The sequence below is a fragment of the Macrotis lagotis genome, chromosome 7, assembly GCF_037893015.1.
Source record: "Macrotis lagotis isolate mMagLag1 chromosome 7, bilby.v1.9.chrom.fasta, whole genome shotgun sequence".
NCBI classification, from domain to species: Eukaryota; Metazoa; Chordata; class Mammalia; order Peramelemorphia; family Peramelidae; genus Macrotis; species Macrotis lagotis.
In genome coordinates, this window is record NC_133664.1 from 221,642,903 (window position 1) to 221,655,355 (window position 12,453).

The following is a 12,453-nucleotide window of genomic DNA, read 5'->3' on the forward strand; positions in this document are numbered from 1 at the left end:
CTATTTTTGTCAGGGTAATATATAAAATATTAGTGATTCCCAAATAGAAGTGTATCTTCTGAATTTCTGTATAGTTATTTTTCCCTTTATAAATATAGGAGTGGAGGTGAATTTTTGCTTTAGAAAACAAGTAACTTGCAAATCAGTAACGAGAAGAGGAAGAAACAAAGTCACATTTCCTGGGATCCTTTCTCCTTTTTTGTACACTGAATTTGGTTTCCATATTCCTTTACCAGATTTTTCCACTTGTTTTCTCTTTGCCATTTCCTGGTAGATTTTAATTTTTTCAGTGGTCAAGCTGCATGTAATATAGCTTTTTTCCTTAGGAATTATTTATATTATTGATTATTATGCAATTTCATGCTAATATAACTATTAGCTCTTAAAAAAATATTCTAATAGTACCCAAAAGATGCACCATAGCATAGTGTATCAAGAGCTGGTGTTAGAGGCAGGAAGTCCTGGGGTTCAAAGTCTTGCCTGTGACTCATATTGGCTATGGGATGAAGTCAAGTCACTTAATTCTCTTAATTCTCAGATCAAAAGTGTCAAACTCTCTGACTGAATGTGAGGCAGAATTCTCATGTGTGAAAGATAAAATATAAGTGGGAAATGTTTAACAATCTAAATATAAATCATGTAATTTATAGTTTTCTAAGTCATTATATATAGTCCACAGAAATCTATCTGACTTTGACAGTCTTGCCCTGAGAAATTCTTATGCTATAATTTGAAGAAAAGGTGTGCGTTTGGTAGTGGAATTTAAAGAGTCCTCAGTGTCAAGAAAACCAATCTAGTCCTATCCTTGTCCTAGCAACACTCTTATGAATGTGCAACCAAATATGCCCAGTACTATTTTGGTTGAGCTTTCATCACTGTTGTAGACTACTGATTGACTCAAGTGGACTTATTTACTGCTTACTTTTCAGTTGGTTACTGTTCCCAAACTCTCAGATCTATTTGCTCTAAGGCAATTATTTCTATGCTATAAGTGATAATGAATAAATAACTTCAGAGTTTGAAATGAGTTTGCTTGTGATGGTACTTATCAAATATGACTTTGTTCATTACCGATCATACTGTAATGACAAAGCAAATATGGCTCTTAAAATACGATCAAAAGGCACAATGTATATATGAATGGAGTTTCCTTTTCATTAATAATCATTAATTCTTGAGAAATTAGCTTATCATTATTCATTTTAATTAGATTAAGTATGTATAGATTAATTTTCAGAATATTCATGCTTTTGTAAACTGTAGTGGTTTTTAATAGCTTAATTTGATATAATAAGCATTCTGTTGTAGTTACCAAATAATTGAAACGAAAAATTAACTAGCAGTTTATGGTAGATTTTTTTAGGTTTATAACTCTGTCAGTTAGGCTAAGATTCCTCAGTAAAATTCCTGACCTTGTCCACCATGGAATTCAAGATATTAGAGTTAATACTACTTCTAGGTCAGGTATAAATTAGGTCACTCCACTAGTTCAGAAATACCTGGAGATACTATGAAATCAAGAGACAAGTTGTAATATTCCCAGAAAATGAAACACACGAACAGGAATATCAAGTTGAATATGTTTACTTAGCTTTCTGAAAGGATACAGAAGCAGTTGTAGGATACAGGTTTCAGGGTATAGTGTTTGAGTCAGACAAAGCCCCCCCTATTATCCCAAGCCCTCGTGGAAAAGTGTCTAGAAAAGAAAGGTCAGCCAATGTGCATAGTTGGGACTTGTATTAGATTTGAGGAGCAATGTACCCTGGAGCTGGTATGATTTGCCTTGCTTTACAAAAGCCTTCTCTTCTAGACATCTTTTACCTCTGGAATGTTTCATTTCCTGACAAAGCTAGCTATTTGCTAGCAAGATTGATAGGAATTCAATTCCTAGTGTGACTTTACAGGCTTTATTGATATATGATCTGACCTACTCCAAGGCCCAAATCATTACAAGTTAAAAATATCCTTTTCAGGAATATGTAACTTCAAGAAAAGAGCAATGTGGGCCAATCTTTATGTTGTCTGGCTTACAGAAATAGACAAAAAAGACTTCCCTGTTTTGAATGAACCGTCTGATATTCACCTATAGAAGTAGGAGGCAGAGCTTCTCCAAGGTGACAACTCCAGCAAACAAATTGGAAATCAACCCTCTGGAACCCAGTTTCACTTTCTTTTCCAGTATCTTCAGGTGTCTTCTAAGTTTGCAGGTCCTACCTTGAAAGGGACCTTCAGTCAAGTCCCTATTTCTTTTGTTATGACTTAGCAGTCAGTGTGCCCATCTTTTGGTCTAAAGAGAACTCAGAGGAACCTTAGAGATCTATGACAACCTTGTTATTTTAATTGGGAAGAGCTTGATGCCTAGAAAGGCAGTGACTTGTCAAAGGTAGTAAGATTAGGATTCAAATCCAGTTCTTCTGACCCCAAATACAATGTTATTTTCATTATACCAATATTTATTTTTTCTAGTTTTTCCTTCTATTTATTTCTATACCCTTCGCTTTCTAGCCTAACTGAATATGAGCAACTAAAAGCACAACATGGGGCTAGAGCAGGAATCTCCCCAATGATCCTCAATTCAGGAGAAGGCAAGGAAGTTGATATCTTACGAATGCTTACCAAGGCCAAAGATGAATATACCAAGGTGAGTTTTTTCCTGTTTGTGATACATACTGGATATTTTTCTTTATTTTATGTTTTCATTTTTCATAACCTTCATCCTAATCTTCTGCTTACTTTTCCTATCCTTAGCTATTCTTTTTACTTTCCCAGGGCCTTAGAACCCACAGAAACAAATACAGAAATTGTAAATGTTGAGATAACCCTTTCTTCATCCCCACAACCTTCTACTCCCCCTCCCAATAGGTGGAATTGGAAGTAGTAGGAAGAGTAAAGTAAACAGAAAATAAATTGCTTATCCATAGCAAGGTTTTCAAGATAACCCTACTTCCTGATAATATTGAGTTGATTTTATCAGTCTCTAGAATACCACAGGGATTCCTTACTGAGCTATCATCATCATCATCATCATCAGAACAGTTAGTTAGCCATACTGGAAAAATAAGATTGATGGGAAAAGCATATTGCCCCTAAGATAAGCAATTAGATCACTATTCTATTGAATTTTTCATTAGTATATTCTGTTGGGGCAGCTGATGCAGATAGTGACTTGGCATAAAAATGAATAAGAAAAAGAGATTCCACTATTTCATATTTGGAAAACAGTTTAATAGTTTGAATAATCCCAAACTGTTAATACCCCAATCCTATCTTGTTTATAATAGTATGGTTTTATTTCAAATCCTAGTTGAGCTGTTCATTAGTTGCACAGTGTAGGACAAGTCACTTATATTCTCTTTTCCTCAGTTTCCTCATTTATAAAATGAAGGAGTTGAATTAGATGACTTTCAGTGTCTCTTCCAGATTTAAATGGAGTGCTCTGTGATTATGAACCCTGAAACTATCATCTAAGAATCAAAATAGCAAACAACCCAAAGAGTAAATAGAATGATATAAGATTGATTTAAGTAGACTTTCACAGATTATTAGTGAAGATTTTTATGAGGTGTCCAAAAAAAAGTATCATCCAGAGAATATGTGACTAGAAAAGGGGATATGTTGGCAATGAAATTAGAGTGAGGGCATAACTTGAGTTTCCCTGAAATATTAAAAAAAACTGAAATGCACATGATAGAGAGAGAGAGAAAGAGAGAGAGAGAAATGGCAATCTGCACTGGAGGAAGGAGTACCATAACAGTAAGATCACATATTATGTATTAAAATGAAGAATTCAGTTATTACAAGACTGAGGGCTGAGATTCTGATACAGCTAGAAATAAAATAATTGGAAAAATTAGAGGAAAGACATAATAGAATTAACAGTATAGTAAGAAGTACAAAAGCTTGTCCAAGTAACTCACTCCTCAAAAATTAATTCAGATCATATGGAAATTAATGATTCTTTTAGATAAAAGGAAATATTTAAAACAAAGTCAAAAGACTAAAAAAATAGAAGAAAATGTAAGATGTCTCATAAAGAAAAACTGACTTGGAGAACAGATAAGGAGAGATTACTTAAATCATTGAATTACCCAAAAGCCATTCTTTTTTTTTTTTTTTTTTTTAGATTTTTTTGCAAGGGAATGGGGTTAAGTGGCTTGCCAAAGGCCACACAGCTAGGTAATTGTTAAGTGTCTGAGACCGGATTTGAACCCAGGTACTCCTGACTCCAAGGCCGGTGCTTTATCCACTGCGCCACCTAGCCGCCCCTCCAAAAGCCATTCTTACTAAAGAATATATGTGCCATATTTCAAGAAGTCAAATAGAAAGAATCATTCTGCTAACACTTGAAAGTAATCCCTTAGGGCAGCTAGGTGGCGCAGTGGATAGAGCAACAAGCCCTGAAGTCAAGAGGACCTGGGTTCAAATGAGGTCTCAGACACTTAACAATTACCTAGCTGTATAACATTGGGTGCAAGTCACCTAACCCCACTGCCTTGCAAAAACGAAAACCAAAATAAAAGTGATGTCTCCGAAAAAAGTACCAGAATTTGAATGCCCAAAATTCAGTGCTTCCAGGTCAAAGAAAAATTATATGCATTCAGAATGAAGGATTTCAAGGACTGAGGGTTTACTCTGAATAATGTAAAATTTAGCAGAGTAAAGAGTTTGGGATAATATTCCAACCAAAAAATAATGTAGCAGCAAAATAAATTTAATTATACAAGATTAAAAAATTAGACCTTAATATCATTCCTGATGAAATGCCAGGGCTGAGTAGAAACTCCAAAATACAAGCAAAGTATTCAAGAGAAACAAAAAGATAAAAAAAGATTAATCATAACCCCACAAACTCTAACCTCAGAGAATACATCATAAAGAAGGGATATAAGTAGAAAGAGTAAGAACTTGTGATTGGGGTTTGACAGAAGAGGTGATATATCAAGCATTAACCACTTGTATGAGCACAATGCTCTTTTGCCATCTTCATTGTATACATAGGGCAGAGAGCAAAAAAAAAATTGAAAATATAATTGTAGCAAAGTCTGTCATTCTTCTATTGGTCTCAAAATCAAAGGTAATAATCATGACCTCAGATAAGGAAATAGGAAAAATAGACTTGATTAAAAGAGAGAAACAGGTAAACTACATTATATGGAAAGGTACCACAGGCAATAAATTGATTAATTTTTGAATGTAACATATATACTCTGAATAACATTTCATCTAAAAAAATTAATGAAAAGAAGAAAAAGCAGGGTGATATAGAGTAAAACTAAAATCGTGGAAGAATTCTTATAGTCTTAGACAAATTTAAAAAATAAAGAAAAATGTTGGGGCAGTGGCACAGTGGATAGAGCACCAGCCCTGGTGTCAGGAGTACCTGAGTTCAAATCCAGCCTCAGATACTTAATATTTGCCTAGCTGTATAACCTTGGGCAAATCACTTAACCCCATTGCCTTAAATAAATAAAAATTAAAAAAACAAATATTAAAAAAATAAGAAAAATTTTAAGGATCCGTATAGAATTTTAGAAAAGTTAGATATTTTAGATTTTAGATTTATTCATCTGGTGAGGATAAAAAGTAGTTTACATATTTTTCAGCTCTGCACAGTACTTTTACAAGAATTGACAAGATGGGGGGCAGCTAGGTGGTACAGTGGATAGAGTACCAACCATGGAGTCAGGAGTACCTGGGTTCAAATCCAGCCTCAGACACTTAATAATTACCTAGCTGTGTGGTCTTGGGCAAGCCACTTAACCCCATTGCCTTGCAAAAATAAATAAGTAAGTAAGCAAACAAACAAATAAATAAATAGATTTAAGAATCGACAAGATATTAGGACATAAAAAACCTTACAAATGCAAATAAATTAAATATCTTTTGCTAACCACAATGCAGTAAAAATATGTTCAATAAAGGGCTGCTGACTAAAAGTTAAATTTGTTAGGAAACTAAATGCTAACTTCATTGGGAAGATAACTTGTATTTTTAGCCCTATATGAAATAGTAATACTGATATTGAACGTTATTACTTTACTTTCTTTTTAAAAATCAAATAAACCTGTGATTATGAACAATAGATGCATTTAAAAAAAACAAGATAAAACAACAAGATCAGGGGTAGAGCAAGAATATTCATTATTGGTATTATTATTTCACATAGAGCTAAAAATGCTGACTGTAGCAATGAAGAAACTAAAAGAACTTGAGAGGGGAAGAATAAACAGAAAAAACTATCACTTGTTGATTATGGTTTAGAAAACACTAGATAATCAACTAAAAATTTAAAAAAGTGTATTCAGCAGAGTAACAAAATATCAGATAAGTACCACCTCTATATATTATTAACAGAACTCAACAAGAAAAGATAAGGAAATTATATTTAATATGATCACAGAATATATAAATTAGTAGTATTGTCTTCCCATTGCATAACACAGGAACTATATGAGTACAACTACAAAACACCTTTTAGGGAAATAAAGACAGACCTAGATAATTGGAATAATAATAATTGTTGATGTATAGACTGAACCAGTATAATTAAACTAACAGTTCTACTTAAATTAATTCTCTGGTTCAGCACCATTATTGAAGGATTATTTTATAGAGCCAGAAAAATAATAAAAATTCAAAAAGATCAAGAACTTCAAAGAAAATTATAAGGGGAAGGGGGAAGGAAAGGAGTATAGTAGTATCTTATTTCTATACTACAAAGTAATAGTTATCAAAAAATTTCTTACTTTTAAAGAAATAGATTAGTCAGTTGAACAAATTAAGTATATAGCATTTAGAAGCATACTTGATAAACCCAAAGATTCTAGCTCCTGGGAAAAGCAATACCACATGACAAAAATTCAGGGAAAACTGAAAAGCAGTATGGCATAAATTACATTTAGACCAAGACCTCACATTTTAGGACCTGATAACCTGAGGGATAAGGGGTGTGACCTTGTTGTCACTTTATCAACGAATTAGAAGAACAAAGGGAAAAAAAATGACCTTTTGGATCTGTGGATAAGAGAAGATTTCATTACCAGACAGATTAAAAAGGATCACAGAAGATAAAACAATTTTGATTACATAAAATTCAAAACATTTTGCATAAATAAAACCAATATTGCTAAAATTAGAAGATAAACATTTAACTGGGAAAAGGAAAACTTTATAGCAAATATGTCTGATAAATAAGGAACTAATCCAATTGACATAAAATTAACAAATAAGAATGAATAGTTTCCAAAAGATGAAATCCAAGTAATAGCAATCACATAAAAAATAATGCTCCAAATAATTAAAGAAGTGCATGATAAAGATCCCCTGAAGGGATACATCTTATCCAAGATTGGAAAAGTGGAAAAATGTAGGAAATGGCAAATGTTGGAGAAGCTGCAAGAAAATAGGCACACTGATGTGGACCTATAAATTCTTCCAGGGAGCAATGGGGAATTACCCCACCAAAGATATATTAAATTGTGTGTGCACTTTTCATTTGAACCAGTGACACTACTAAGCCTATAACCTCAAAGAGTTCAAAAGACAGAAGAAAAAGGTATTTATATAAAAAAATTTTTTTTGAAGTGGCAAAGAACTGGCAACTAAGGGAATGCCCAACAATTGAAGCGTAGCTGAAGGAATTGTCTGAATGTATGAGAATACTGTTGTGATAAAAGGAACAGGTCAGTGAAACCTTAGAAGACTTTTGTGAACTGATGGAGAATGAAATGAAGTAAACAAAGCCAGAATAACAATTTATACAATAACATTGTACAGATAAATAGATTTGAGAAATCTAATCAATGCAAATGACAAACCACAATTCAGGAGAATGATGATGTTTCATAAATATTTACCTCGATGCAGGATGAGACGTGTACATGTCTGAGTATTATATATATACTTATATACATACCTACATCCACAAAAATATTTTCGACATGGCCAATATGAGAATTTATTTTATTTAACCATATTTGTTATAAGGGTTTTGCTTTGCTTTTTAAATTTTGCCATTTCACTTTTTGGGGTGCGGATGAGGAGGACATGGGGAGGAAGAGAAACACTTGTTAATTGAAAACAGGAAAAAAAATTAGTGGGAAACAAAGCAGTTACATGCTTTTAGGCTACTAAACAGACCACACCCTTTGCCTAGAGTTGCCTATTATTAAATGGAGAGGAAATATTCAAGTTTGTGTTTGCATCGATCTCTTGAATATAAGTGCCTTTCATAAACAATTTGAAACTGTGCCAAATACTAAGGCTTCTAATTCAAGCCCTATCACCCTGCCACCTCCACTAGCCTTGCCTATGAAAACCTAGCTCCTGAAGTGATTTTGCATTGGTTTACCAATAGCAGTTCTGACTACAAGAAGACATAATCAGTAATTGTTCTTTAGATCTATATTTATCAAATAGCTGGGATACTCTAGGCGATGATGGTTTTGACTAGGCCTCCCATTAGAGTAAACTGTGAGCAACATGTGAGAAAGCCTTGAAGAACAGGTCAAATAAGAACTTCATTTACACTGACTCCTGGTTTGATGTTTTAGCCTAGTTGAGTGATCTGGAACCTGTAGAGAATGGAACTCTCAAAGTTGAAGCCCCTTCCTTTGGAATCAGGACCAATAAATTTTTTTTAATGCCTTTTCCTGCTTATATTTTTTTTTCAGGGACATCATACACCTTCAGTATGACTGAATAACAATGTTGATGATCTTATAAGAACAACAGAGATTGATTAGTGGGTGTATTGCCATCTAGTTTTAGAAGAAGACATATTTCATTTGGCATGAGACCATATCATAACAGTAAAAAATGAGTCAGCTACTTCTGGCCAACATTGTTCTTTTTGCCACCCTCTAAAGTACATCATGATCCTTTGTGGTTCCCATTGTGCCTAAAAAATTGGCAAATTGATTATATTCACTCACTTCCCCTTTCTCAGAGCAAAAAGTTTATCCTTAGTGTAAATAATACTTATTTTAGACATGATATTTCAGTGTGACCACCACTTTAGAAGCCACTATCAAAAACTCAAAAATAGAACATCCTCTTCCCCAGCCCTATACCTTTGCCGCTAATCAAGAAACCAATTTCACCATGAAAGAGGTCTGAGATCTGAGATTAAATTTAAATTTAAATTCATATGCACTGACTTTTCTGTTGCCCATCCATTTTCAGTCAGTTAACATTGTAGGATTACTTTTCTTTTTTTTTTTTTTAAATCATAGCTGGATGTCCCAACTCATCAGCTCTGTCCTCAACAAGTCTGTTCCACTTACAGGAAAGGTTTATTTTAGCAGTTTTTTTGGTTCTGGATTTCAAGTCTCACTAATTTTGGACATTGTTCCAATTGACCATCTTAGACATGCCTTTGATTAATTCTCTGCATTCAGTCACCTGATCTTCAAGATTCCTACTCTTTTAGATGAACATCTTGGAGAAAATGATCAGGAAAATGCTCCCATTAATTGAATGGTCTTATTTTCCCAAGATGGTTTAGATGACTAACACTATCCATTAGAGCAGAGGTTTTAACCTTTTTTTTGATTCATGATCTCCTTTAGCAGTCTGAAACCTATGGACTCCTCAGAAAAATGTTTTTGAATGAATTAAATAAAATACATAAAATTATCAAGGAAACTAATTTTATTGAAATGCTGTTACTTTTATAGTATGGTTTTTTTTCCTAAATTCACAAACCCTAGGTTAAGAATCATCTGTCTAAAATGGTCAAAGGATATGCAAAGGCAATTTACAGATGAGGAGATCAAAGCAATCCATAGCCATATAAAATTGCTCTAAATCATTAATTATTAGAGAAATGCAAATTAAAGCTTCTCTGAGGTACCACCTCACACCTCTCAGATTAGCCAATATGACCAGGAAGGATAATCATCATTGTTGGAAGGGTTGTGGGAAATCTGGGACACTATTACTCTGTTGGTGGAGCTGTGAACTCATCCAACCCTTCTGGAGAGATATTTGGAACTATGCCCAAAGGGCAACAAAAATGTGCATACCCTTTGACCCAGCAATACCACTACTGGGTCTTTACCCTGAAGAGATGATGAAAAAGGGTAAAAACATTACTTGTGCAAAAATATTTATAGCAGCCCTGTTTGTGGTTTCAAAGAATTGGAAATCCAGTAAATGTCCTTCAGTTGGGGAATGGCTTAGCAAACTGTGGTATATGTATGTCATGGAACACTATTGTTCTATTAGAAACCAGGAGGGATGGGATTTCAGGGAAGCCTGGAGGGATTTGCATGAACTGATGCTGAGTGAGATGAGCAGAACCAGAAAAACACTGTACACCCTAACAGCAACATGGGAGTGATGTTCAACCTTGAAGGACTTGCTCATTCCATCAGTGCAACAATCAGGAACAATTTTGGGCTGTCTGCAAAGGAGAGTGCCATCTGTATCCAGATAAGGAGCTGTGGAGTTTGAACAAAGTTCAAGGACCATTCCCTTTAATTGAGAAAAAAACAGATATCATTGTCTGATCTTGTCACCTCTTAGACTTCTCTTCTTTAAGGATATGATTTCTCTCTCATCACACCCAGTTTGGATCAAGGTACAACATGGAAACAAAGTAAAGACTGACAGAGTGCTTTCTGTGGGGGGGAGCAAGATAGAGGGGGAAATTGTAAAACTCAAATAATAACTTTAATTAAAATTAATTTAAAAAAAGAATCATCTGTCTAACCAAAGTAACAGTTATCAAAAATGAAATTCACCCCTAGTGAAGAGGAAATCAAAGCAATTATTAGAAACTACTCTTCCCAATTATATGCCAATAAATGTGACAATCTAAGAGGAAATAACCTTAGAATACCCTATCTTAGAAAAATAAATTGAACAAGCCAATGATCTCCCTAAGAAAGAATCCCCAGGATTAGATGGTTTTACAAGTGAATTCTACCAACTATTTAAAGATTAATTCTAACATCATTTATTTGGGAAAATAGGAAAAGAAGGAATCCTACCAGATTCCTTTTATGATGCTAATATAGTACTGATTTCTAAATAAGGAAGAGTGAAAAAAGAGAAAACTAAAGCTCAATTTTCTTTTTTTTTCTTTTTTTTTTAGATTTTTCAAGGCAATGAGGTTAAAGTGGCTTGCCCAAGGCCACATGGCTAGGTAATTAAGTGTCTGAGGTGGGATTTGAACCCAGTTCCTCCTGACTCCAAGGCCAGTGCTCTATCCACTGCATCACCTAGCCACCCCTCAATTTTCTTAATGAATATGAATGCAAAAATTTTAAAAATACTGGCAAGGAGATTACTGCAGTATTTCCCAGTTGGGATTTTTATCAGGAATTCAGATTTGGTTCAGCATCAAGAACTATCAATATAATTGATCATATCAGTAACAAAAACAGCCAAAACCAAAATATCAAAAAAAAATTTCAATAGAAGCAGAAAAGACTTTTGACAAAATACAATTCTCATTTCTGTTAAAAAAAAAAAACCCACTGGAAAGCCTAGGAATAAGTGAAGGTTTCCTTAAAACGATAAGTAGTATCTATCTAAAACCATCAGCAAGCATTATCTGTAATGGGGATAAACTAGAAACCTTCCTAATAAGATCAGAGGTAAAACAAGGATGTCCATTATCACCAGTATTATTTTAGTAATGTACTAGAAATTCTTGTTATAGCAATGAGAAAAGAAAAATAAATAGAAGAAATTAGAATAGGAATGAGGAAACAAAACTATCATGTTTTTCAGATGATATGATATTATACTTAGAAATTCAACTTAAAAACTAGTTGAAATAATTAACTTCAGCAAAGTTTCAGGATATAAAATAAACCCACATAGATCGTCAGCATTTCTACATATTACTAACAAGTACAGCAAGAAGGGATAGAAAAGAGAAATTCTATTTAAAATAACTATGGAAAAACATAAACTACTTGGGAATCTTCCTGTCAACATAAACCCATGAATACTATTATAAAACACTTTTCAAACAAACTCAGATCTAAATAATTGGAGCAATATTAATTGCTCATGGTAGGTCAAACCAGTATGGCATAAGTGACAGTTTTACCCAAATTAATTTACTTTTTTAGTACCATATCAATCAAACTGTCAAGAAGTTATTTTGTGGAACTAGGAAAAATAAAAATCTAGCAGAACAAAAGGTTTTGAGAATCAGTGGGGAAAAAATTGTGCTGGAAGGTGGCATATTAGTGCCAGATCTAAACTGTATTGCAAAACAGCAATCATCAAAACAATTTAGTAAGAAATAAAGTAGTGGATCAGTGGAATAGGTTAGGTGCATGATATATACAGTAGTAAATGACCATAGTAATCCAGTGTTTGATAAACTAAAATAACCCTGCTATCACCCTAGAGCAGAGAAATATGGAATTATGCCCAAAACACTATAAAACTGTGCATGCTCTTTGATTCAGTATTATCATAACTAGGTTTGTG

The 12,453-nt window shown here is 33.7% G+C and overlaps 1 protein-coding gene across 14 annotated transcripts in view; it reads left to right on the top strand.

Moving 5' to 3' along the window:
• Positions 1-12,453, top strand: part of DCP1B (decapping mRNA 1B) — a 100,808-nt gene that overhangs the window by 64,568 nt on the left and 23,787 nt on the right. For all 14 annotated transcript variants that reach the window (XR_012470235.1, XR_012470236.1, XM_074194984.1 and 11 more), the window contains one exon: positions 2,506-2,641. Coding sequence is in view for 12 of the 14 variants with exons in the window: in XM_074194984.1 (XP_074051085.1) it covers positions 2,506-2,641 (136 nt within the window). In the remaining 2 variants the exon portion in view is untranslated. The remainder of the gene's footprint in view (positions 1-2,505; positions 2,642-12,453) is intronic.